Here is a 25,241-nt window from a genome sequence, read left to right on the forward strand (position 1 = left end):
ACAGCAACACCTGCTGCGAAGATATCGTAGGCATCAGCAAAAGTTCCCGTCAGCTCTCCATGCTCGGATCTTTGATATTCATCTTCAATGTATTCTTGGCAGTTCTGGATGAAATCTGTCTCGATATTTCGAGGGCTCGTGACCAAAGACTCTGCCATGTCTGCTGATCCCTTCGATTTCAGGATCTGACACATAGCTCTACATGAAAGCTGCTGGATGCACTTTTGAGACATCCTGGCTTGCAGATCAGTGGCCGAAACAAGCTCTTTCCAATAACACAGATTGTTGTAATGGAATATCACTCCCTGTGATGAAGAATTTCGAGTTGTAGATATAAGCCTGGCATGGTCGACAATTTGACATGCTACATGATCAGTGCTTCCGGAATCGCTTGTTGTGTATTGGTCAGGAGGCTAATTCTCAATGTCAGCTTGGGGTCAAAGCGATCTGGATTGACTTTGAATAGACCCGTACCAGGATGTGGATATCATTATCCTCTATGTTAAAAGGGCGATCCATGACGATACTAATGGTCCTGTAATGATATAAGTCAGAGGCACAAAGTACCACTGGGGACATACCGATCCATTGTATAGAGCCCCCAAAAGATGTCTCTTCTGTCTCTGAGTTGTTCGCTGGGTAGATTATGCGCAGGATTTGGGTCTTTATAGAAACCAAATGTGATTGCCTTTTGCATGGCGAGTCCTAGCAAGTGCCAAGTTGACCCACCAAGCGAGGTTTGCATGGAGTAGATGATAAGTGACAGCATGCAATGCAAGATATCAAATCTGCTTCCCGACTCGAGGATCCCAGCGAACATTCTCATCGCTATTGCCTGCAAACTACTTGCAAAGCCCTGTAGGCCGGTGGAGTCTGGAGAAAGAAGCATCCCCATTGCGGTATTCATGTAAACATTGAACGAAATCACTCGGCCCTTGGCCAAAGATCTGAAATCATCGTTCGCCTCGCGGAAGTATGTTTCAAATTCCTCCCATATGCGGGACTCTCTGAGATGGAGGAATTGTGGTTCCATGCTCTCAATGAAACGAGTCACGTAAGGCAATGCAATGTCCCTGGTCAGAGAATTCGCTTGATCACAAGTCGGAATTATTGCACTGTGTGGGTTTGCCATTGATTTTGTGGGGTCTTTTCCAGAGATGGCTATAGTGGCGCGTACCATGCGGCCCATGGCAAGCTCCTGTGAGAAGCCGCTCATCTCATCTCGTGGCTCTGCCATGGCGCTACGCGATAGCAGACCGACCTCACCCATGGCTGCCTGAACAGTGGTGTCTGCTACATCCTGCAAACCACTGTTGACATTGCCTTGAGGGTGTTCGACGCGATTGGCGGGACTGCAGGGTGGCTCGTGTTGCTCATCTTGCTGAATACGAGCACGTTGACCTTGAACCTGACCTTCAAGATCGTCTCGCTTTCGTTTCAGGGTCTCTACATAGCTTCGAGAATCAGCTGCGTGATAGAGAGATCGGCATTAGGATGGAGTACCTGGGCACTGTCGCATGTGAAAGGCTCCCGGTACCAGCGATTGACCCGGAGGTAAAATTCCGTGGAATGCATTCTGCACCCACTGCTATGCAGTTTGTGCATGCAGGGATGACTTTGTCGCACTATGCTCCGTCATAATCAGGATGCCGTCTTTCTCTCGCCGGAATCGTGCCGAACCTTCTTCTTTTGCTTCCAGCACCTCTCACATGCTTGGCCACGTTGTCGCGGTGTCGAAAAGCTGCTCTCGTTGCTTTCTTTCGCAACCATTTCTTGATTGTCAAGCCGGACGTGCCAACTTGATGGAAGTGGAAAAGAGGGGGAAATCCGGGGAAAGGTGGAAAATGTCCGGTGCGCTGTGATTGGTCAGGTTGTTGTGTACACCAAGACGCCCGAGGTCTCAAGACCACGCTATCTTCCAAGATTGTATCTCGTGTGGCATCTTGCTGCTTTTGGTCAACATAAGCCCAGGTCAAATACATCAATCATTTCTTCTAGTCTAGTGATGGATTTGAATCTGATCGAGATGTGGGACACGCATGTTCACTGCTTCGACCCAGAGCAACACCCTTTCAAACCAACCCGCACATACACACCAGGGCCAGCTCCCCTTGGATCCCTCTTGCAGAATTGCAAGGCCAAGAAAGTTAATCTAGTCCAAGCTTCAATTGAAGATGGGTACTATGGCTTGATCACTCACCTCAAACGCATCCATACTGAGCATCCGCACATTCTGGCTCGTGGAACCATCTGTATGGATGAAAAATGGGACAGCCTGACAGATCAAGAATTTGATGTTTTGCACACGGCGGGTGTTAGATCATGCCGGGTACATGGACTTTTTGGAACCGGAAGAAGAAGTCTGTTGAGTATAGAGCAACAGATTCGCCGGTTCGCCCGCTCGTATCCGGCCCAAAAATTTGGCTGGAGTCTCTCTGCACAATTGCCCCTGGCAGTATGGGCATCTCTCAAGAATTTGATTCAGCAAGATCCAGAGGTCTCATCTCTGACTATTATTGCGGATCACAACGGCTGTGCTACCCCTGCTGATATTGGTAGCGTGGAGCTTGACGCATTTGTCAACATGCTACAACCAGAGAAGTTCTATGTCAAGATTTCAGCACTTTATCGACGCAGTGCTCAATCCATCCACGAAATGAAACCAATCATCAACCGATTTGCGACTTTGGCCCCACAGTGTCTACTCTGGGGCAGCGACTGGCCTCATGTGGATAGCAGCAACCGAACTCTTGACCCACCAAACCCTGTCCATAATGATGCCAGAAGGGAAGACGATGTTCCATCAGAGCTCTTGGCCCTGCAATCATGGCTCAACGAGGAACAGTGGAAGGCGATGCTCATATACAACCCAGATAGGCTATTCGGAATATGACACTAATTGGAACCTACTTATGACTCCAATATCAGTCTACACAAGGTAACCGAATAGAGCTTTTCTGCTTTGTTTTCACATGAATTGTCACCGATTCAAAGATTTTGCCCCAACGGTTTGATATCAAATTAGCCGAAGGAATTTCTCCGGTTGCTTTCGGACCTGTCCCGTCGCGCCAAGCATGTGGGGGAAATTTTCCTCTGGGGAAGACAGTCCGGGGTTTGAGTTTCCCAAAGCTTGTCAGTTCTCTTATAAACACAAGCTTGCCAAACCCGATTATGGGCCTCGAGTCAAGCAGCGAAGAACCTTTTGGGTCAATCTTTATTTGCTTTATCTCAACATGACTTCAGACACGCAGGCCTCGAACAAACCGGATGACACCAAACCCAAAGCCGACAAGAATGATGTTTGGGTTGAGAATTCTCAAGAAGAAAATGCCAACGATGTCATGAGCATATATCTCTCCTATGATGCCGAATACCGTCAGCAGGTTGAACTCCAACTGCGCCGAAAGGTTGATACTCGGATCCTTCCCCTGGTCGTTCTGATCTATCTCTTGAACTATTTGGATCGCAATTCCATCACCCAAGCCCGTCTATATGGCCTGCAAGAAGATACAGGCGTGAAGGGAGCTCACTATCAAACTGCCATCTCGATTTTCTCGGCCGGTTACATTCTTATGCAACTACCATCAACGGTGTTGATGACCAAGTTTCGGCCTTCTATCTTTTTGGTGTGTACCAGATCAGACTAACTCCCCACGAAAGGCTTCTTTCTAATTGTTCTCTTCATAGCCCAGTTGCATTGTTATATGGGCTATTGTGAGTGGCTGCACTTCTGCGGTTAACAACACAGCTGGTTTGTTGATCTTGAGATTTTGTCTCGGTTTTGTCGAAGCACCTTTCTTCCCCGGAGCTATCTATTACTTGAGTTGTTGGTACACGAAGCGCGAAATTGGTGTTCGAATGGCCCTTCTCATCTGCGGAATCCTACTTTCCAATGCATTTGCTGGCTTGATTTCCGCTGGGATTTTGTCCGGTATGGGTGGGGTGGGCCACCTTGCTGCCTGGCGCTGGCTCTTCATCTTGGAGGGTCTGGCAACCGTGGTGGTAGGTTGCGTCGCCTTTTTCGTCCTTCCAGACTTTCCTGGTACAACCAAATGGCTCACCGAGGCCGAGAAAGTTGTTGGCCAGGGTCGTCTTGCCGTCGACGCTGGAAGCAATACGCTTCTTGATGCGGAGAAGGTACCCATTACCCGTGGCTTGATTTGGGCCGCTAAAGATATCCGAACATGGCTCTTCGCTTGCTTGCAAATGTGCACTACTGCATCAATCTCCTACTCTCACTTTTTCCCCACATTGATCAAGGAGCTCGGCTTCAAAAACAATACTACCGTATTGCTCTTGACATCGCCTCCCTACATTGTCGCTTTCTTCTGGGCCATGAGCTGGGCATTCTTGGCGGACAGAAAACAGATCCGCTCCGTTCCTGCCGGCATCTCGCAATGCTTGGCTATAGTCGGTACAATTCTTTTGATCGCCATAACGAACTCTCTATGGGCTCGCTACGCTTTGACGATTCTCGTGTGCTGTGGGACCTTTGGTGTTTATTCGACTACATATGCGTGGTTATCTTCCACGATCACACAGCCACCTATCAAGCGAGCAGTGGCAATCGGACTAGCCAACAGCTGTGCCAACATTGCTTCGCTTTTCGCAAACTACTTCTGGCTAGACCAATACGAGCCTATGTACAGACAGTCTTGGGGTTGTCTCTTGGGATTTCAAGCTCTGGGACTTACCTGTATCCTGACTTTGCGCTTCCTGCTGAACAGAGCCAACCGAAAATTGGAAGCTCTCGCTACTGAGGCGGAGACCAATGACGCTCTTTTCATGTCTCGATTGGACGATGAATCTAGGAGTGCAGTTCAGAACAACTTCCGATATGTGGTTTAGACGCGAATATCGCAAATGAACTTCTAGGGATATAGCAGTATATATACGTTAGGCTGAATTATGAAAGATGCCCGGAAGTCGTTTACGAGATTGATGCGTAGTCTATAGGCCTCACGTCCTGCATTGAAAGCACCAAGAAGCCTTGCGATATCGCAAATGCAGATCAATTCCTAAACACTTCCAAGGTTCTACGTAGCATGGAAAATGGGAAATTCCCAAAATTAACTCCTTCCGGTACACGGATTATTTCTAAGCATCCTTGGATTTTAGCTCAAGATTTAGTAGGTAATAACTATATTGACCTTGCCAGGTGCCCCGAGTGCTTCATACTTGTAGGCCCCGGGGCCCCGGGGGTTTGCGGGGGTGGGTCTATCACCTGACCCGGTGACTAGAGCCGATCTTAACCTCTCATCTCTCTCTTTCTCTTTTCATCTTCCATGAATTAAATCCCAAATGCCGATTATTTGATTAACCGTGGACACCCAAACTCAACCATTACCCTCCATCTTAGTGAGGCGTGCTAGACGCAACTATTGAGCCTGCGGTACGACCGAGTACGTGCGGCATGGCACAATTTAATACCGCCCACACATCATGCACTCGACCTAACGGCCATTCTGAGTTCCAATTTCCCCATCTTCCAGCCTGTCAATTCTGTCACAATCGAAAGATCAAGTGTGACAATATCCGACCAAAATGTGGACCATGTAACAAACATGGAGAAAACTGCGTCACACTGCGCGTTGATGAGCATGATTCTATCTCCAGGCAGTACAGCCACCTTTGATTGTCTACTGACGAGACGTCGCTGACTTTATTGATAGATACATTGGGGATCTCGAGATCGAGATCAGAGATTTCCAAAATCGATTAGGGCAAGCTAAATCCGGACAATTGGGTCCCACACTACCCTCTGCCGATACTTTTCAAGCCATCGTTACCAATGAGAGAAATAGTTCAAGTCAATCCAAGGATTCTGAAAAACGGGATCATACACACTCTCCGAGTTTTACTGAGGGTGGTGGAATCAGGTTGGCTCAATCGGTACATGTTCAAGCGCGTCGGCTAACCCTTGATTTATTCAGCTTCATGCGGCATCTTTTCACTGACTCTTCGTGGCGAGATCAAGATTCTAGCTTATTGAGAAATCTTTCAAAGACATCCGGCCCCGCAGAAGCAGGTATCAAGCCCAATGCTCTTCCATCGGCCTCAGAAGCAAGACTGTTATTTGACAAATAGTAAGTTCTTGGATATCCTAAGCAAGGAAGGTGGTCAGTTTCCTGATGCAAGTTCTAACTTAAGAAGTTTGAGCGGATCTAACATTCAAAATCCATTTCTTCTTCGGCGTGATGTCCAGCGACTATATTATTTGGTCTTTTCTCCAACAGAAAGACATGAGCAACAACACAGTGCATCTAGCAAGGCGTCTCATGATTTGTTCCGCACGTTTATGATATTGGCCATTGCTTCCGTTCTCCCATATCGCCAGGGAACCCATCCTCACCATCCTTATGGCTACTTTCTGTCTGCCATGCAAAATCTTGATGATGCCCTCCTATCCAGAGGGCTCCATTCGATTCAAGACCTTCTACTTGTTGGGAGGTTTGGTATCTATCATCATATCGGTAAGCTCTCTTCCTGCTTTCAGTGTTTTGGTTTCACAGTAGAGATATATGCAATATGTTCAATTTTGGTGATGTCGCGGGCCTGTTATAAGAACTTTGACTGATATTAAAAACACAGGTATCTCTATATGGGAAATAACCAGACTTTGTATGCGTATGTGCATTGAACAAAATTTGCACAAGCCTCGGCCCAGCACTCGGCGAATGACTCTTCTAGAAGAGCAGCTCGAACGCAGAGTTTTCTGGGAAAGTTATATGATCGATCGCTACAGCTCTATCACATTAGATCGGCCTTTTGCAATGACTGACAGTGCAATTCAAATCGGTCTTCCCGCAGATGCAAATGACGAAGAGCTCGATGCCGCTGATTCCACTGGTTCCTTCCACGATTTGAGCTCATATTGCGCTGCATCTTCGCTCAAAGATGTATCCACGAGTATGCAAAGAACCACCGAAGTTTCTGTCTTCTCCGCTTGTGTACGACTGCGCCAAATAACCTCCAAGATTCATTTGACATTCCAGGGAAATGTTATAAGTAGCTCTAGTCAGAGCTCGATAACAGCAAGAGGCGCGGTCTATGCCAGCCTGGATCAACTGCTCCATGATTTGCAAGCATGGCGCCGGTCAGCGCCCATTTTTGAGAGCCCGAGCTGTCTGTACGAAATGCAGGAATGGTACGATCTTCTATGTCTGCGTGAACAGCTTATCCTTAGTCGAAAGGCTCTGGACCTAGTTCCAAAACCAAAAAATATACCGCCGAAGGATCTGGTGACATTATGCTTGCAATGTGCCGTCGGTGCTATCACCGGCTTTTGTCGGCTTTTCGAGAGAAAGCAGATTACTTTCACCCGAAGCTACTTCCAGATGCTATTTACTGGCGGCCTCTCAATCATGTTTTGTCTCTCTGTGGTGAGAGACTACAGCTCACTCACCATCCGTGAAGCAAACAATGCAATCACACAGGGCCAGGTCGCGCTGCAGCAAATGGGTGAAGAGTTACCCGATGCAAAACGCTATGTCGCGGTCTATGAGGCCTTGGGGGCGAATGTTCGCCGCAAATGCAGTCGCCATCTTCATGAGGAATCCAACTCTGCTCCATTGCCTACAGTTGGCCCTGTCACTGGGAGTCAAGTTTTCCATGGGCCCAATACTCTGGCCCAACCACCAGATCAGGACCAATACCAGCAACTTGAATATTTCTCACAGCTCTATGTTCCTGGCTCCACACTCGGCAGAGACGAAACCACTGCTCTATACCCCAACGTTGCTATAAATGATACCCCCATATCAGAAAGCTCACTACTCCCATGGGACCTTCTCAATGATGATTCACTATGGAACATGGAGGCCGGGCTGAATGAGTATGCGTACGGTGACCCACCTGCTACCCTGTACGCGAGTGACTCTTTTGATCTTTCTATGTTTCAATAGTAATATTCGGATATAATCAATTATACACAATGCTAGCCCTTGATACTATATACGTTCTATTTTTGAATCTTCTGTACCCTCTGGCTGATCTCGTCATAGTTCTTGGTGATCTGCTTCATACCATTTTGAAGAATGGCTCCATCAGCACCACTCAGTGACCAAGTAGCACCGAGTGAGAACCATCTCTCCAGGATATCAAGTCGGCCACCGATTCCGCCGATTCCCACCGTCTTTCCAGCCTTGTTTGCAGCCTCGATGATCTTGACCACTGAGTCCAGATACTTCGAGTCATCATACTTTCCGTGGATCCCAAGATCAGCACAAAGATCATTGGATCCGACCAATACACCGTCCACTCCATCGACAGCCAGAATCTCCTCGGCTAATTCAACAGCCACTGGTGTCTCGATCATGGGTATCAACATAGTTTGCTGGTTAAGCGCCTCATTCTGCTTCGTTGTGGGAACATGTTGGAAGTTGAAAATTGGCAGGTTATTGGTGCATCCGCGCGCACCAAGCGGCGCATACTTGGAATGGTGAACCAGATCACGCACTTCTTGGACACTCTCGATGTGCGGGATGACGACAGCTGCGGCGCCGGCATCGAGGAGCCGGCTGATGTGCCAGTGAGACTTGGAAGGCGAGCGCACAACGGGAGAGACCCCGACATAGTTGCAAGCCAGGATCAGTTGTGCGACTGAGTGCAGATCCAATGATGAATGCTCCATATCAATGAAGAGGCCGTGGATGCCGGCCATCTTGGCCATCATGGCGATCTCATTGCCGACCACGTACTTGACTGACAGGAGAGGGGTGATCTCGCCATTCAAGATGCGGGTTCTGAATGGGTTGGAAACGGAAATTGTTGGTTCTGCAATGGAGCCCATGGTGGTTGGATTGAGGCGTTTGCTGTAGGCAGAAACTCTAGGGTCTTGTGGAGTCAAATGTGAAGAAGAATGGCCAGAGGTTTGCTGTCTTGCTTTGTCACTTTGGATATTCAAGTCATGTTCGGCACTCTATTTATTAAGTGGTGGGCTTTTGCGTGCTACGGTAAATATCCGATGCTGAACGGGGGATGTCCGCCAGGTGGATCCTTTGGGGACAATCCTCGACGAGCGGGGATTTGCTGGGGTAAATGGATCCGACATAGCGAACATTGGAACTTCCGACCGGCTCAGCATTCTTCCCTAGGGGCTTGAACCCTGGAGTCCAAAGAGCCAGCTGCAGATTTTCTACAGGGTCGGGAAATAGCCTCGGCCCGTGCTAAATGATTAGGGCTTTGAAGTGGACTCAAACAAGGCCAGAAAAGCGGTAGACAGCGATACGGATCATTCATAGGCAATGCAATATCAATTGTGACATATGGTCCACGGGGTATCTTTTGTTGTTATTATGGAATATGTACAGAGGTCCTATGCCCATCCTGCCAAAGTCCAGCTCGACCGATCACCACCGGATCTCAGGCCCGACCGACGATCAGGGACAGGGTGGTCGATATCTCGAGTAGCTCCGGCAAGTCCATGCTGCAGGAATTTCTCTCTTTCAATCTCCACCATGCCACGGATCTTCAAACTAGTCGTTAGGCTCGCACCAGCCCAAGGACCGAGTGATTCGATTTCACGTAACACGCCTTGGACGGGTACAGGTACATCTTTGTTCTGGCGACGGAGCTTTTGTTCCACAAAGTCGATCTCTGGCTCCGTCTTCGAGGGGTCTGGGACTTCCCCATCGATGGGTGAAGTTTCCTCGTTGCTCTCGGGGGTTTTGGTTTGGGTGATAGGTTTTTGAGATGATAGCTTCAGCTGTTCCAGCCTTTCTCGCTGTCGCTCAAGTGCTTTTCCTCGAATTGAACTCCATCCATGGCGGGCGATCAGACTTGAAACTTCGTCAAGAATGCGTTGGCGCAGACCAGGGATTCGAGATCCACCACCAACAAACACGATACGTGACATGCATGTCCCTCGTGCATCAGGAGGGAGTGCAAGGAGGGTGTTATAAACTAGTAGCGGTAGTGATTTTTCCTCGTCATCCATCTCATGTTCTGGGATGCCTGGTGCGAAGAGCACTTTCTCCGTAGGCTCAGCGAAACGCAAGAACGGCACATCCATGTATTCTTGCTCCGGATTTGCAGGCGAAGGGATTGCCAATGTGCGATCGTCTTGTTCGGAAGTTGCATTATCGCCGTTTTTGAGTTTGCACCATGCAAATCTACTGACCACTTCCTCGCAATACGCAAAACCAATTGAAATGTCATCAGCGGCCTCGTTGCTGTCGCCTCCGCTGGAAGCCAATGAAGTGAGGAGTCGCCCCATTTCCTGCACCAAGTGCTTCATAGACCGGGTGGTCCTCCTGGTAGAAATCTCTCGGTATTCGTAAATTGCCGTAGCTGTCGCCTCCGCCCAGCCCAGATCGACCACCAAGGCCGACCGCAATCCTGCAGCTGCGGCAGACATGGTCGCGCTGGATAAAAGAGTCGCGCTTGAAAAGCGCCAACGACTGAATAAGGTCGAAAGAAGAGACGAAAGCAATGGATGTGGCATGAGGGACGGCAGAACGAGCACCAGGCGAGATGTGCCTGCATCGGTCAAGAGAAATTGATTGTATGTTTCCCGAAACGCGCGCTCAATCTTGTCTTCGACCAAGCCCAGATCGACCTCCCTTGAGTCCGGGCGCCATAGCTCATATGCTCGCGCCCAGTCTTCCGCGTCAACGGGTTGCGGTAGTCGTGCAGCTCCGGCGCTCCCTTGTATCCATCCTCGATAGTCTCCCACTCTCCTCGATTGTTCGGGTCCAAATCCAACCACACATTCGGGTGTGCTAGCCCCCTCAAAGCCCGCGCGCAGCCATCGTGCACCTATCTCGAATATGATCGCGTCTTCTTCGCTTCGGAACGAGGAACTGGGGGACGTGTTGCTTGCAAATGAAGTACTTCCTGATCGAATTGGTTGCTGTGGGGTATGAGGCGAGGCCGGTCGTGCTGTTTGGCTGTGTCGTAGGTTGGAAGTTGCAGAGGCACGTTTACTGGCATTTGTTGAAGGAGAGTCGCTCGCCATGGTGCTTTGGTTGGGCTCGGCCGCTTCTCCTTTCTCGGATCAGGAGAAGCAGGATAACGAAGCGGTGTAGTATGGGGCGCACACGCAAGCTGAAGATCCCGCGCAATTGAATTGAACAAAATTTGAAAAGATTGTGACAACCAGATCTATGAGCGCGACGTGGGGAGCTCTCACGGGGGTAAACGGATCTACATCGGGCCGCCCATCTTTATTTGACATCAACAACTCCCCCAAAACAAACGCAACCAGCCCACCACCTAAGCCATATGGGTGGGCAATATCTTTATCCTTGGTAATTTCGGGTCGGACATTTCCAGAGTCGGTACTATGGGTATCCCAGGGTGAGTGCGAGCTTTGTGCTATTCCCATGCAGCAATATATACCTGCAAGACTTGAACGCGATAGCGATCCACTTCTGCGCGAGGAGTTGCTACCAGTCTCCGAACACATGTATTGACCGCACGTACAGACTTATCAATACCATAGGGCCAGGAGAGCGTATCTCACTGGCCAAGCTGGCAGTCACACATCTGGAACGAACAGCAAGGCCGATCCGCATCGCTGTCGATATTTCCATTTGGCTCTTCCAGGTCCAAGCAGGCCGGGGCGGAAGAAATCCAGAGCTTCGCACTTTATTCTTCCGTCTGCTCAAGTTACTTGCGTTGCCTGTGCATCCACTTTTTGTCTATGATGGGCCACACAAACCAGCCTTCAAAAGAGGCAAGGCCGTGTCCGCACGCAGTTACGGCAGCGCGCCAATCATCAGACGATCCAAAGATCTGCTTGAGCGCTTCAGATTTCCTTGGCACGAGGCGCCGGGTGAGGCAGAGGCCGAATGCGCTCACCTTCAACAGGCAGGCATTGTAGATGCTGTCATGAGCAACGATGTCGATGCCTTGATGTTCGGTTCATCCATGACAATCATGAATTTTTCGAAAGAGAGTGGAAGTGGCTCAACGTCTGCCTCCCACGTTACCTGCTACGCAATGGGCCAGGACGGACACCCGTCGAACATACCTCTTGATCGACCGGGTATGATCTTGTTTGCTATGCTTAGTGGAGGAGACTATTTACCTTCTGGCATCGACAAATGTGGCCCTACCGTTGCTTCAGAGATAGCTATGGCTGGATTTGGTGAAGATCTTCTGAAAGAAATTGCAACCCAATCAGATAACAAGAAGGGATTGGACGATTGGAGAGCACGGCTTCAATATGAGTTGGATGAAAACCTGAGTGGTTATTTCAAGTCAAAGCATCCATCTATCAGAGTCCCGAAAGAGTTTCCCGATCAAACGATTCTCGAGCACTATGCCCGGCCAAAGGTTTCCGGGGATGAAGACATGGAATTTCTCAGAAACCGTCTCCGACAGGCCTGGGACCAAGACATTGATCCCCTGGCAATTCGCTCGTACGCCGCGCAACACTTCGATTGGAACTATCGCAATGGGGCGACAAGAGTGACCAAGCTGTTGGCTGAACCTCTGATGTCATACAGGCTACGCCTACAGAGGCCAACTGCAGGTGTTTCTCCCGATTTTTCCTTTGTGCCCGGTGGCCCTCAAACTTGCCAGAAGGTGTACAAAAGCCGCACGAGCTTCAGCACGGATGCAATGTCAGAACTTCAACTCGACATGCTACCGGTGGACATCGTTGGGTTGGATCTTCTTGCTGAGGAACTACCTCCGCCTGCAAACGCAGGAAGTATGTCTCAAGGAAGTGTCAATGAGGATGCAGAAGACGAAGACTTCGATGCGGGCGCTACAACTGCCCCCCAAACACCATCAAAGTCGCGAGTAACCAAAAAATGGGACCCTTTCTCAGTGCAGAAAGTATGGATCTTCGAGACCGTTGCGAGACTCGGCATTCCCGATATTGTGATTAAATGGGAGAAAGAGCAGGCCGCAAAACAAGCCGAGCAGGCCGAGAAGGCCCGGGCAGCTGCCGCCAAGAAGACTGGCACTCGCCGAAAAGGACCCAAGAAGAAGGGGCCAATTGATGGTGGAATGAAACAGGGAAGCATATTGAAATATGGAACTCTAACAAAGGAACGGTCTGAGCTGTCGAATTCTGGAAAGGCGCATTTACTGGAAGCTGCTACTCCACGAACATCAACCAAGAATAATCCCCTCTCCCGGCTTGTGACAGGGTCCGGCTCCTCTTCGCCAATCATACTGGACCAAGAGGATGGCACATATGGCCCAAGCATGTATGCTCAGCAGGGCGCTTCCCCAACAATGAGATACTTTTCTCAGCAGGTGGACGATCTTCTTGAAAGCTTCAATACGATGTGCAATCTATCTCCTGCTTCAAGCGCCAAGAATCGCCCCATCGCAGACCAGCCTCTCCGGGCATCAAGACGAGGAGTCGTGGGGGCTAGTGGCATAGAGTTTGAAGAGTCAGAGAGACCAAGTCTGGTTGTCGATGATCTTCAGGTCCGATCAGCAGGGCCCCAAGGGCTGAGAATCAGTCACTCGACCGCAGAATTGCCATTGGACGAGCCACTGGACTCAAGCGTATTGACTCCGCCCTCTCCCTCAAAAAAGTCCCGTCCCAAGTCAAGCAAGATCATCAAGTCGCAGCTGCAGGACGGGAGCGATGAGGTTCATGAGATTGAAAGAGCAATTGAGTCTCTTTCATTATCAGTGAAACCCGATCTCAGTCATGATGACATCGCCCCTGTCCGGCGAGTGCGCGAAAGCTCACCTCAAAAGACAAAGCGGGAAAGGAAACCAGCCAGTCGTTCCTCCAAAGTCGAGGTCATGGAGCCATCCAATACTTCCAGAAAACCAAAGTCCGCGCCTCATACTATGCCGGATTCAATGATTTCTATCTCTGACAAGGGTCGTGCATCAAACGAACATGCGCTACCATCAAGTACCACAACTTGCAGGAAGAGCAACAGTCAGAAAGTGGACAGTGCCTCAAAGACAACGAAAGTCAAATCCGCAATCACAACCCCAGAGCATGAGACCAAAGGACATTTGGAAAACATCACAATCCATGACGGTTTCTGGTCGATTGATTCATCGCCGTCTGAGGATCTCGCTGGGCCACACACCCAAAACACAAGGCGCAGACCAGGCCAAGGAGATAAGAAAAAGCGAATTTCACGAGTCAGCATTATTGATCTTGTTTGAATCATGTACTATACCCTCATTTTCGTTTAGCGAGTCATAATGGCGTTTGATAAGGCCTAGGCTTAGACCGGGTTTGGGAACTATGCAGTGAATGTACGCAATGGAGCACCGTCTTATGTTGATTGAAGGACTATGTACCTCCTGAAACTCACAACAAATGAGAAATAAGACCATTCCGTAGTTCTGAGGTTGGTCCACATGGACATGCATATTGTTGTTATCTGCTTAGGCTTCGAAATTGCTGCCGAGGTCTCTTCGGAGCTCACCATCCACTCGGAGAATGATATGACAAAGATGGTGCGGCGACTAGGGTAACAGCCTGTCTGGTCAAGCTTCTAATCAGACCAAAATTGGAAATATTGTGAACCCAAAATGCTTGCTAGTATATCAAGGGGCGTTTATTGAAAAGCAGAAAGTTCGACTGGTATGGAATTAACGACGCCTCGTAAGGCAGTAAAAGAATCTTGACGTTATGCAACTCCGAAAGTGGAGATGGGAGGGGAGATAAGAAAAAAGAGACATGTCCAGAGAAAATTAAGTGTGAAACACCCGAGAGTAATGCGGAAAGGCAAAAAGCGTGAATATGCATGAACCAACAAGAGTGGAAGTATATCATTCATCCATCTATCCAAAGACCTTGAGGAATCCCCAAAGTCCGATGCCACTCAGGACAGGGATCGTGAGATTGTCATCCCAGCTGAACAGATCAATAAACTCGCTGCCCGCGGCAACAACACCAGAAACGACGCTCATGGCACCCAGAGCCAAGGGACCGGTGATAACAGCGGAATCACTTGCTTCCCAGCCCAGAAGTCCACGAATGCAGTTGGGAAACAGGTTCAGGCGTCCTGTAAACATGAAGGCGTCCTCCGGGTCGTTGGGGAAGGCACCGATATAAGGCACAAACCAGCCCCAGAATGCAGCGGCGGTAACGACACCGACCACCCAGGCGGCCACAGTGCCAGCCAAGCTCTTGCCGGGTCGCAGGCGGGGTGTGTAGCGGCCATAAAGACGGCCGAATGTGGAGGCGGCGGTGTCACACCAACTCAGGAGTAGCACACTCATAACACCAACGTCCTTGGGGAAGAACCGCAGGGCAACATAGGCTCCAAGGAGGTACCAAATCACACCATTATAGCCGCTAACCTCGGTTTCGCGCATGAGTGCACCCATGCACCTGACGTAGATCTTATTGAGCTTCTCAGAGCGGTGACGGAGAAGATCTGTTGCAGCAATAGGCACTAATGCGGTGAATAGGACAGGTGTTATCTGTAATGTTTGGATGCCTCGGGTGTATAAGGACAAAGTCAAAAATCCTATTGACACGTGCAAGAGCTTGCGCGGGATTTCATGGCGGTGAATGAAGCTGCGGTAGCGCGAGTGCAGAGGAATCAGGCCAAGGGGCGAAGGCGATCTTGACAAATCGCGCAGAGCGTCCGGGATGCTTAATGGTGAGAGGTAATCCTTCGCGGCGGTTCCATTTGGTGAGTGCGGCGGAGAAGCGGGTATCATGGGGTTCGACCTTCGGGTGCGCGTGGAGGGTGTTGTGGGAGTTCTCGATGTCCGCGCTGACCCGGTACTTGACCCTGAAGACTCAGGATGGCGTTGCCGGCGCGCTGCCGATCGTGTCACTGGCGCAAAATATCCATCGGGTCCCTCCGATGGGTCGGAAACAGAGGGTGTCGGAGAGATCACGCGAGGGGTTGCCGGAACGGGGTTCGGTGAGGCCATGTCGGGCGCTCGCAAAGTGAATGGCGGGAGTGATGCGACTCGAATGACACCACACAACGATCGTGGATGGATGTCTGCGCTGGCGGAGGAACGTACACCACAGTGTATTAATGGGCTTGCGAATGAAGCAATTGTGGGCGATTAGTATGAGCACAACACGGTGCCTGGTCGACAATTATGGGTGGAAAAGCTGGAAAGAAGAGATGTAGTCCCGGTGCATGATGGGACCACCAGGCACCTTTCTTATTATATAGAAAAATGCAGCAGAGCTGAGATGGACATGGAAAAAGCAGATCGCGATCTCCGTTTCCGCTCAAAGCCGCAGTCACGTGCGCCGTATCTAATCGATAACGGGATTTTTTTTCTTCAGGCAATGACGATTTCTACAATCCGACAAGCTTGGATAATAATACGATAAAATGCCTCCCAAGTCGTCGTCGCGGGCGTGGGATGCCCTCGAGCCCCCATTGTCGGAATGGACCCTCGATGCCATGGGCTCAATGGGCTTCACGCGCATGACTCCAGTTCAAGCCTCGGCCATCCCTCTGTTTATGCAACACAAAGATGTGGTGGTGGAAGCTGTCACCGGAAGTGGAAAGACATTGTCATTCCTCATCCCCATTGTTGAAAAGCTCCTTCGCCTGGATGAGCCCCTCAAGAAGCACCATGTCGGCGCCATCGTCATTTCTCCTACCAGGTAAGTTGCAATCAAGTGCAGGCCTGTGGAGCTTATCGCTAAAAAAATATCTCAGAGAACTAGCTTCGCAAATCCACCAAGTCCTTCTCTCCCTTTTGGAATTCCACTCAGACTCGGCGGCGGCTATCAAGCCCGCCGAAGAGGGTGCACCTCGCCAAAAATCCTCGACAATGAAGGTTGTGCCGCAGCTCCTTCTGGGTGGTGGAACATCCCCGGCAGAGGATCTGAAGATCTTCCTCAAGAACTCTCCCAACGTGCTTGTTGGCACCCCCGGAAGATTGTTAGAGCTTCTTTCGTCGCCCCATGTCCACTGTCCTCAGTCAACCTTTGAGATGCTTGTGCTGGACGAGGCCGACAGACTTCTGGATCTTGGATTCAAGGAAGATTTGCAAAAGATCTTGCGCCGCTTGCCAAAGCAGCGGAGAACCGGGTTATTCAGCGCTAGTATCAGCGAAGCTGTGGATCAAATTGTGCGCCTTGGTCTACGAAACCCTGTCAAGATTGCCGTTAAGGTCAAAGGAGCCGGTGCCGAAGAGAAACGCACTCCGGCAAGTCTACAAATGACCTATTTGACAACGCCTCCCCTTCACAAATTTGCAATTCTGAAGCATATTCTCTCATCGGTTCAACCCACACCCCAAAAGACCATTTTCTTCGTATCGACATGCTCCAGTGTTGATTACCTCGCCACCATACTGCCTATCATGCTGGGCAGCAGTTTTGTCCTAGTCCCACTACATGGAAAGCACCAGGCCAACGTCCGCCAAAAGAACTTCACCAAATTCACGACCTCCACTACCCCCTCCATCCTCCTCACTACTGATGTCGCCGCTCGCGGTCTGGATATCCCTTCAGTCGATCTAGTGGTTCAAATCGACCCACCATCAGATCCCAAAACTTTCATTCACAGATGTGGTCGAGCCGGTCGCGCGGGTCGCAGAGGCCTCAGTATTGTTCTTGTCCACCCTGGTCGCGAGGAGGACTACGTTTCATTTTTGGAGATCCGCAAAACCCCCGTTGCGCCATTCAACATTACCGAGCTGTCCGACGAAGAGGCCATGGCCTCCATCGACAAGGTTCGCCGGGCTACAATGAAGGACCGTGCTATGTACGACAAGGGTCAGAAGGCGTTTGTCAGCTGGCTGCGCAGCTACAGCAAGCATCAAGCAAGCAGTATCTTCCGGGTTACAGATCTAGACTGGGAGGCGCTCGGTAAGGCATGGGGTCTTCTCAGACTACCCAAGATGCCCGAGTCACGCCACTTTGAGGGAGACAAGACGTTGGGTATCAAGATGGACTGGGACAACTACACCTACAAGGACAAGCAACAAGAGAAGCGTCGCCAGGAAGCTATTGCAGAGGCTGCCAATAGTGCCAATACCGAGCAAGGTACTAAACGCCGGGCCACGGAGAGTGTGGCTTGGAGTCAGAAGACCGAGGATCGGGAACAGAGACTCAAGAAGAAGGAGGTCAAGAAGGCGCGCAAGGAGAAGGATAGATGGGATAACCTGCCGGAGGACCAGAAGCAGAGGGCTCTTGAAACAGAGCGTATGCTCGAGGAGGTTCGTGCCAAGAATGAGCAAGAGCGCCTTGCGAGATTGGCTGCGAAGAAAGAAGGCACTGAAGGTGCCGAAGGGGGGAGTTCAAGGGCTTCGACTAGGGGAATGTAAATTATATATCCATATTGATACCATTTTATGTCGGAACTTTCCAGCGTTATGTCTGCCACCTCCAGGGCTGGGAACACACTGACCAGTGCTTTGACCGGTACTCCCCAACTGTAGACATCCATGGATCTTTCAAAGACTTCAAGTGCAGATGCAAATGGTTAGTTTTGGCCTTCCCCCAGGCCCTCTCCCAATATTGGAAGACAATATAGTGGTAGGTCCATTTCTTGGATGCCACGAACTGAATTGCCAAAAAGACAAAGAAGTATTGGCTCAATAACAACCAACCTTCGAAGAGGATAAAATAAATTAACAAAAAGAAATGTGCATCATCCGTGAATCGAACACGGGCCTCGTCGATGGCAACGACGAATTCTACCACTAGACCAATGATGCTAGTTGATGTAATCGACCGAGCTAAGCTGGTATATACCAGAAAGAGCAACCAACCCTCTTTCCAACAATAACTCAAGACAAATCAACTGGTAATGGCATAGAGCACCCGTGGATCATCGGCGTGGAAACTTCAACTGCTCGACGAGCTGCCCCGAGGTCGGCAAGAACCCGTGCACAGCCCACTAAAAACACGGGTTATTCGGGTTTCCGGTAAACACTGCCCCAGGAGAAAACTGCCTTATAGCCAAGAAGGGCCAAGGGGGGCCAAGTAGAGAGTTGGGGGCCAAAAGGTCGTATCAACGTCATTTATCGCGTGATTGGTTGTGGCAGCACTTGGTCTATTGCCCGACTCTTCCCCACAAGAGCTCCCGCGGACTCGTTCTCGCATTCATCTCATGTGACAGTCCATGGCGGCATGGCGGGACCCTTGCGCCTTGGTGGGGACGTGGAAGACGTCTAGAAGATAGCCTTGTTGAGGTGGATGACGTCTACCACGTCAGGAATGCATGGTGCCATACGAGGCCAGATCGAGGGAAAGCGACACGAACTACACTGTGTGCTGTAAAAAACAATATCCGCCGATACCAACAGTATAAATCCTTGGATCATGTGTAAGTAGCGTATTTGCAGCAGTAGTGGTTTACACGGGAGTAGTCATGACGATCACGGAAACTCGGCAAGGTAGACCAGTGCGCCCGGAAACGGACTCAGCCCTGGAGGCTTAGAGAATTGTCGATCCAATGGGCGTTGAAGGAAGGAATAAGTGTGGTCAAAGGAACCATTGGGAGGTGCCCTGCTCCACTGCGGAGAAGTGCAGGAGCTCTATTTACTTTGCATTTAAATGCCCGCGGCCCCCTCGATACATTCCTCTTTCCACTCACCCTGAGACTCATACATCTCAGACACCTTATACAACCATTTATAATCCTAACCCTACTATTTCAACATGTCTGCGAATGGTGCAAGCAATGGCAAGGCTCCGGCCGAGCAGCCCCATATCCCCCAAGACCGTCTGATCAACGTCCAGCCTGCCCGTCCGGATGACCTGCAGCCTAAGTACGCTGCGAAAATCGACCATGACGATGACAACCCTGATGCGCATGGCTGGTATGCCGGATTCAGTAAGTCCAAGTAACTCATACTGCGTTTAATATCTCTCTAACCCTCGACCAGTTCACAGCCTCGGTGAATGTATCGGTTTCTGCGGAGCTATCCCCTGTTGCATTTGCTGCCCCAACCCCTTCAAGCCTGTCGAACAAGGTGCAGTTGGTTTGATCTCGCGTTTCGGACGGTTGGTTTCCCCTCTAGCCTGCATTCTCACGCACCGCTAATATAACCCCCATAGCTTTGAGAGATCAGTCGATCCCGGTCTGGTCAAGATCAACCCTCTCAGCGAAAACATCATCACCGTTGATGTCAAGATTCAGATTGTCGAGGTGCCCCGTCAGGTCTGCATGACCAAGGACAACGTCACTCTCAACCTGACCTCCGTCATCTACTACGAAGTGGTCTCCCCTCACAAGGCCGCATTTGGAATCTCCAACGTGCGCCAGGCTCTCATCGAGCGCACTCAGACCACTTTGCGCCATGTGATTGGAGCTCGCGTGCTGCAAGATGTGATCGAGCGCCGTGAGGAGATTGCTCAGTCCACATCCGAGATCATCGAGGAGGTCGCTGCTGGCTGGGGTGTCAAGGTCGAGTCGATGCTCATCAAGGATATCATCTTCAGCAGCGATTTGCAAGATTCGCTCTCCATGGCCGCGCAGTCTAAGCGTATCGGCGAGAGTAAGGTTATTGCCGCGCGCGCCGAAGTCGAATCCGCCAAGTTGATGCGCCAGGCCGCCGATATCCTGTCTTCGGCTCCTGCCATGCAGATCCGTTACCTTGAGGCTATGCAAGCCATGGCTAAGACTGCCAACAGCAAGGTTATCTTCTTACCTGCTCCCAACCAGACGGTGCAGTCGTCGCTTACCGCTGCTGAGAATGCCGGCGAGGGTCCTAGCAACTACGGTGCCACTTCCCAGACGGACGACGGATTCCAGCGTGCGATGAACGCTCGCGTCGTCGAGGATATCTAGATGATGTCCATCTGCTGTTTTCCATCCCATTTATTTAATTGGTCAACGTTTGATGAAGTATGACCTTGCTTTGTGATTCCCCTTTCGTCCTGAAGTGATCTTTGTGCTCTGTGGACGCGATTCAATACCCACCTTCGCTTGCTGCAATTATTGCGGCCAACTAGTTAATGCCTACGAATAATTCATGTTACCAATTAATGCAAATGCAATTTCTTATCAAGCTCTCCATCTGCCAACACAAAACAATTGCATGGTTGGACGTGTACAACATAGAGCAAAACAAACAAACCTCTGTAGGTTACGCGATCCGATTAGAGGATTGAGCAAGCATGCACGTCCACTTAATTTCCCGCACAAACAAGAGGCTGAAACGGACTTTGATTCAATCGGGAATTCCGGTTAACGCTGGTAATCCATGAAGACCTTTCCGGACCCAGTACTTAACCCCAGACTTGTTTTTTTGGCAGATAAAAAAGGGTCTCGGATCTCGTCAACAATCAGGAAGCGGGTTCTGGCGCGAGATTGGCTACAAACAAAGACCACGCTAGGGTAACGAGTTTTCGTGTGCCGATCGTCACGGATAATTGCAAGAATCCCTTTGTCTTCAGGCCAAGCTATCTACTCGTATCTGCAGACATTGGAAGCCCAAGAAACCCTGCGGTTAGACATTAAAAAGAGCTCCCAAGAAGATACGAATGCTAAATTTGGGTGTCGGGGCAGTGTCGAGTGGGAAAATTTCGAATCAAAAAATAAGCACTAGGCATGTTGTGGGGGGGCTGGAAATTAACTGAGATAGGTACTTAAGTCTAACTAACTCCCCTGAGTGCGTTGGGGGCCAAAACGCCGATCTCATCATGCGATAGTATTCTTCTGCCCTCTTCACTACTCTGGACTCCGTACTCCATACCCCGTACTTTGGCTGCAGTATTCAATATGACGTCCACGAAGCCGACGCTCGTCGCGAGAGCGACTGATACCGACACCATTACGACACTGGCTATGTCCAGCCAGTTCACGCCCCCCGCTTCATGCTCGAGCTCGTGGACCTTCGAACCATCAGGAGCAAATGGAATATCGAACGGTTTGCTCTTGCAGAATGCGCATGCCAGCGACGGTGCCGATCCAAGCTGTTTCCCGTCTGGGTACAGCCAGTACGAGAGAAATGAACCTACCATTGTTTACAGCCCTGGGTTTTGCCCGACTGGTTACACTTCCGCCGATCTAGTCATTCACGGCCCAACTACTACTGCTATCTGCTGTCTATCGTATGTATTCTTGAAGCTATATATCTCAATCCCCGACTAACAACCTCGAAGTGACTTCAAATATCTTACTATTCCCACGAGAGGCACCACTTTTGCCGGGTGTACAAGCATGTTCCCCAGCTCAAGTTCAACCATTGTCACCGTGCGCCAAGTCACCACCGAAAGCACGCAGGTCTCCGGCCCGATTACCATGTGGGCGCAGCCCATCCAGGTACAACTGCAAGAGTCAGACTCCAGTCTGTTTGTCACTGCGACCACCACATCCGGCTCAACATCCGCCACCGCAACAGGAACAACAAGCTCATCGCCAACCGCAACAGACGGTTCGGGCTCAGGCGACTCATCAGACTCAGGGTCAGGCGGCTTGTCAACGGGAGCCAGTATCGGCATCGGTGTCGGTGTCGGCGTAGGAGCCCTAATTGTCATCGCCGGCCTGGCCTTCTGGTTCTTCCGTCGGCGCCAGGCACAGAAGAGCACCGCTTCAAACCCCCCATACGTCTCTGTCAACCCGGAACCAAGTGAACTCGGCGGCAGCTCCCAGGTTGCGCCATCAAGCACACCTGGCCACACGACGATGTCTGAATTGGACGGGTCGAATGGCCCCAAGCCTCTACACGAACTTGCATAGTTTTCTCTCTGTGATACGGAATTATACCCCCCACCGCCCATTTTATTTTCTTGCTCTGCTGCGATGTCATCGAGCGGTAATAAGCGCAGTCCTTGTCTCTTGCGCATTCTGAACATATGCTATTCTTAAAGAAGGTCGTTACATACAATCTCGGCGCTCTTGATTTATGTATATTGAGATGAGATTTGATGTCGGGTTGAGATTGGATCTGTGAAAGGAGCAATTTCCCTCCGATTGGCATTTCTTTGAAAGACTGAGGCTCCTTGTCCGATGCTGTTTGATGTAACTATAACACAGCACAGACATAATACATTGTAATATCTTCATGTCAAACTTAGTTATTTCTAATCTCTTCCTCAAACCAATCTAGACTTTTTGTAACACCGCCCGTAAAACCCAAGAAAGACGTCTACCGCAATTAGGTAGCGACGGAAAGTGGCGCACGAATGTACCATGTTACCTAGTGCAGTTAAATCATAAGCTCAGATTTGATTAGCAATGGTTTGAAAATATGTACCAGGATCTGGATATTTACGCAAGCAAGATTCAATCTTTTTATTGAGGGATAGCATCACCACCTGAGCATATCGGGCTTCTCGAGGTCCGAATGAAACCTCCATCCAGCAGCGTACGGGTCAGATGATACCATCAATAAGAGGCCCATGATCGCATTGATGATTTGGAGAAGTGGTGCTGAGGAGTTAAAGCCTTGGAGAAGTCTGCAGCAGCAAGGATTTGCAGTCTTGGTAGCTCAAAGGCTGGGCGAGTCACTGCTGATCTGAAGACCTTCGAACGATATCTCAATCATGATTCCCTCCTCGTCATCAAGTTCAAATTCCAGTTCAATATCCGGTTCCTCGCCATCTTGTATTTCGAATCGGACTCCAAATTCGTATACCGTGGAACGGGCCTGCCCGTCGCCACGTCTTTCAGCCGGTGCTTTGGTCCGCACCTTTTTTGGAAGTGTCTTGCGCGGCATTATCGTTGTGGCTGTTCTTGTCAGCTAAAGTATCAATCAATAGATATTGAATGTAGAGGGGATTAATACAGTGGATCAGTTGGTAGATTCTTGGGTAGGGTCTCGGGGATCTTCTCGACCTCAAGAGCTAGAAGACCGTAGTCGAACTGTTCCCATGGAAAGCCGTTTGGTCTGCAGGATGTCCTGGCGAAGCTTCTAGGGCAGTTGGTGGGAAATGAGTCTAGTCGAGACATTTCAAATTGGGAAACATTGCGAAACATGACTAGAATGTACCTGGTGACTGTAAAGAAAGATCAGAAACTGGAGCACTAATATTCAGCCACCTGAGTACGTGGGAGACGGAAGAAGGAAGATAAAGAGAAGGTAGAGGTGTAAAACCAATGGAAATCCTGAATCTCAACACATGTCTTAGACTCACGAATACCCGGATATCTCCTTCACCTCATGCACGCTGTTTACTTTGTATAGATTGTGCGCCTAAAGAGGTTAGACGCTTTTCCAAATCCAGGCTATACCAAAAGGGGAAATAGAAGGCGGTCGGGCGTGGAGATATGGATTGTCCCCGCGGAGGTCAACGCACGCCCTCTCGAGATCTAGGTGGCATTCCAAACACATTAATTCAATGGCCTCACAAACACCAAAATCCTCCAACCGAGGTGGCTCTAAACCTTTAGCCCAACCCAATTTCGCCGACCCTAATTTCGACCCTGCCGACTTCCTCAATGCCTCCCTATCACCATTGACCGTGGCATCATCACAGCCAAATGCATCTCGCGCGCAAGGCTCCGTACCGCTAACGGAGCTCTCTGCGCAAGTCCAATCCTTACTTTCGCAAATCAGCGCCCAGAACGTCCGTCTCTCGAGTACATTATCGCAACTCACAGATGAGATCTTACGAAGCGGTGGACGACTAGCTTATGAAGTCGAGGTGCTGCGAGGCGAGACAATCGGACTCTCAGAAACCTTGACTGAGGTACTGCGTGACGACATCGCCAAATTTGTCCCAGAGCCCAACGAGCGCGAACTAGAACAAGTCGAAGATGCACCGGAGGCGGACGAGGCAGAAGCCACAGAAAAGAACACCCCTGCTGTCGCAACAGATCCGGAATACGTCACGAACCTGCGCACTTTGAACCAAGTGCGGTCCCGACTTGAAGAGGTTGTCCAGACATTCGGCGACGCAATGGAGTGGCCTCTCCCCCCATCAGAACTCTCATTCTCCTCATCTTTCATCTCTGTCTCTGGACCTGATCTCGACGCAGACGGCCACGACCGCGAAGAAAAGGGCCAGGAAATGATGAAGAAGCTACGGAACGAAGTGACGGAACTACTGGAAAGTGAAGGCGGAGGGCGCAGCGGGCTGGACGCCGCTAATCGTCGCGTCGAAGCTCTCCGGACACTGGCTACGGTCTGGAATAGTTCCGCGGAGGAGAAGGCTCGCAGTCGGTTTGTGGATAGTCTTGCGAAGATCGTGGACGATCGGCGTCGCAGTTTGGACCAGGCTACGGAACAGAACCAGCGTAGCTCTTCTAGGTCGAGACCTGAGGCTCGTCGTGATAGTGATAGTGGTGCGCCGGCAGGTGGACTCTTCCGGAACTTACAGCGGCTTCGTGAGGAAATTTACCTGGAATGAGAGTGTTTATGTGCATGTGTGGGCTTGGGATGCTTATTGAGCTGGTCTTCTGTAGAAAGAGCCTACTTTCAAA

The 25,241-nt window shown here is 50.2% G+C and overlaps 13 protein-coding genes across 13 annotated transcripts; 8 read left to right on the forward strand and 5 right to left on the reverse strand.

Annotated features, from left to right (window-relative positions):
* Positions 1 to 426: 426 nt before the first annotated feature.
* Positions 427 to 1,519, reverse strand: N7506_002531 (fungal specific transcription factor domain-containing protein; the record flags this gene model as incomplete). The annotated part of the gene is made up of 3 exons (XM_056951826.1): positions 427 to 535; positions 582 to 1,446; positions 1,504 to 1,519. The coding sequence occupies 3 exons, from the start codon at positions 1,517 to 1,519 to the stop codon at positions 427 to 429; spliced, it is 990 nt and encodes a 329-aa protein (XP_056814977.1).
* Positions 1,520 to 2,026: 507 nt separating this feature from the next.
* N7506_002532 (uncharacterized protein) lies at positions 2,027 to 2,893 on the forward strand (the record flags this gene model as incomplete). Its single annotated transcript, XM_056951827.1, has 1 exon — positions 2,027 to 2,893. The coding sequence occupies one exon, from the start codon at positions 2,027 to 2,029 to the stop codon at positions 2,891 to 2,893; it is 867 nt and encodes a 288-aa protein (XP_056814978.1).
* Positions 2,894 to 3,233: 340 nt separating this feature from the next.
* N7506_002533 (uncharacterized protein) lies at positions 3,234 to 4,848 on the forward strand (the record flags this gene model as incomplete). Its single annotated transcript, XM_056951828.1, has 2 exons — positions 3,234 to 3,626; positions 3,688 to 4,848. 2 exons carry the CDS (start codon positions 3,234 to 3,236, stop codon positions 4,846 to 4,848), a joined length of 1,554 nt encoding a protein of 517 aa, XP_056814979.1.
* Positions 4,849 to 6,395: 1,547 nt separating this feature from the next.
* N7506_002534 (fungal specific transcription factor domain-containing protein) lies at positions 6,396 to 7,904 on the forward strand (the record flags this gene model as incomplete). The annotated part of the gene is made up of 2 exons (XM_056951829.1): positions 6,396 to 6,473; positions 6,657 to 7,904. 2 exons carry the CDS (start codon positions 6,396 to 6,398, stop codon positions 7,902 to 7,904), a joined length of 1,326 nt encoding a protein of 441 aa, XP_056814980.1.
* Positions 7,905 to 7,960: 56 nt separating this feature from the next.
* On the reverse strand, positions 7,961 to 8,791 carry N7506_002535 (HpcH/HpaI aldolase family protein; the record flags this gene model as incomplete). The annotated part of the gene is made up of 1 exon (XM_056951830.1): positions 7,961 to 8,791. The coding sequence occupies one exon, from the start codon at positions 8,789 to 8,791 to the stop codon at positions 7,961 to 7,963; it is 831 nt and encodes a 276-aa protein (XP_056814981.1).
* A 525-nt stretch (positions 8,792 to 9,316) lies between these two features.
* N7506_002536 (putative actin-related protein RO7) lies at positions 9,317 to 10,957 on the reverse strand (the record flags this gene model as incomplete). The annotated part of the gene is made up of 1 exon (XM_056951831.1): positions 9,317 to 10,957. The coding sequence occupies one exon, from the start codon at positions 10,955 to 10,957 to the stop codon at positions 9,317 to 9,319; it is 1,641 nt and encodes a 546-aa protein (XP_056814982.1).
* A 327-nt stretch (positions 10,958 to 11,284) lies between these two features.
* N7506_002537 (crossover junction endodeoxyribonuclease) lies at positions 11,285 to 14,094 on the forward strand (the record flags this gene model as incomplete). Its single annotated transcript, XM_056951832.1, has 2 exons — positions 11,285 to 11,298; positions 11,427 to 14,094. The coding sequence occupies 2 exons, from the start codon at positions 11,285 to 11,287 to the stop codon at positions 14,092 to 14,094; spliced, it is 2,682 nt and encodes an 893-aa protein (XP_056814983.1).
* A 624-nt stretch (positions 14,095 to 14,718) lies between these two features.
* On the reverse strand, positions 14,719 to 15,825 carry N7506_002538 (diacylglycerol/polyprenol kinase family protein; the record flags this gene model as incomplete). Its single annotated transcript, XM_056951833.1, has 1 exon — positions 14,719 to 15,825. One exon carries the CDS (start codon positions 15,823 to 15,825, stop codon positions 14,719 to 14,721), a length of 1,107 nt encoding a protein of 368 aa, XP_056814984.1.
* A 419-nt stretch (positions 15,826 to 16,244) lies between these two features.
* Positions 16,245 to 18,192, forward strand: spb4 (ATP-dependent RNA helicase SPB4; the record flags this gene model as incomplete). Its single annotated transcript, XM_056951834.1, has 2 exons — positions 16,245 to 16,522; positions 16,578 to 18,192. 2 exons carry the CDS (start codon positions 16,245 to 16,247, stop codon positions 18,190 to 18,192), a joined length of 1,893 nt encoding a protein of 630 aa, XP_056814985.1.
* A 1,339-nt stretch (positions 18,193 to 19,531) lies between these two features.
* Positions 19,532 to 20,663, forward strand: N7506_002540 (slipin family protein; the record flags this gene model as incomplete). Its single annotated transcript, XM_056951835.1, has 3 exons — positions 19,532 to 19,706; positions 19,759 to 19,876; positions 19,931 to 20,663. The coding sequence occupies 3 exons, from the start codon at positions 19,532 to 19,534 to the stop codon at positions 20,661 to 20,663; spliced, it is 1,026 nt and encodes a 341-aa protein (XP_056814986.1).
* A 933-nt stretch (positions 20,664 to 21,596) lies between these two features.
* Positions 21,597 to 22,556, forward strand: N7506_002541 (uncharacterized protein; the record flags this gene model as incomplete). Its single annotated transcript, XM_056951836.1, has 2 exons — positions 21,597 to 21,928; positions 21,980 to 22,556. 2 exons carry the CDS (start codon positions 21,597 to 21,599, stop codon positions 22,554 to 22,556), a joined length of 909 nt encoding a protein of 302 aa, XP_056814987.1.
* Positions 22,557 to 23,307: 751 nt separating this feature from the next.
* On the reverse strand, positions 23,308 to 23,535 carry N7506_002542 (uncharacterized protein; the record flags this gene model as incomplete). Its single annotated transcript, XM_056951837.1, has 1 exon — positions 23,308 to 23,535. The coding sequence occupies one exon, from the start codon at positions 23,533 to 23,535 to the stop codon at positions 23,308 to 23,310; it is 228 nt and encodes a 75-aa protein (XP_056814988.1).
* Positions 23,536 to 24,157: 622 nt separating this feature from the next.
* On the forward strand, positions 24,158 to 25,168 carry N7506_002543 (uncharacterized protein; the record flags this gene model as incomplete). Its single annotated transcript, XM_056951838.1, has 1 exon — positions 24,158 to 25,168. The coding sequence occupies one exon, from the start codon at positions 24,158 to 24,160 to the stop codon at positions 25,166 to 25,168; it is 1,011 nt and encodes a 336-aa protein (XP_056814989.1).
* Positions 25,169 to 25,241: the final 73 nt, after the last annotated feature.

Source organism: Penicillium brevicompactum (genome assembly GCF_028827555.1).
Source record: "Penicillium brevicompactum strain IBT 35665 chromosome Unknown utg000001l_segment0_segment1, whole genome shotgun sequence".
Classification (NCBI taxonomy): Eukaryota; Fungi; Ascomycota; class Eurotiomycetes; order Eurotiales; family Aspergillaceae; genus Penicillium; species Penicillium brevicompactum.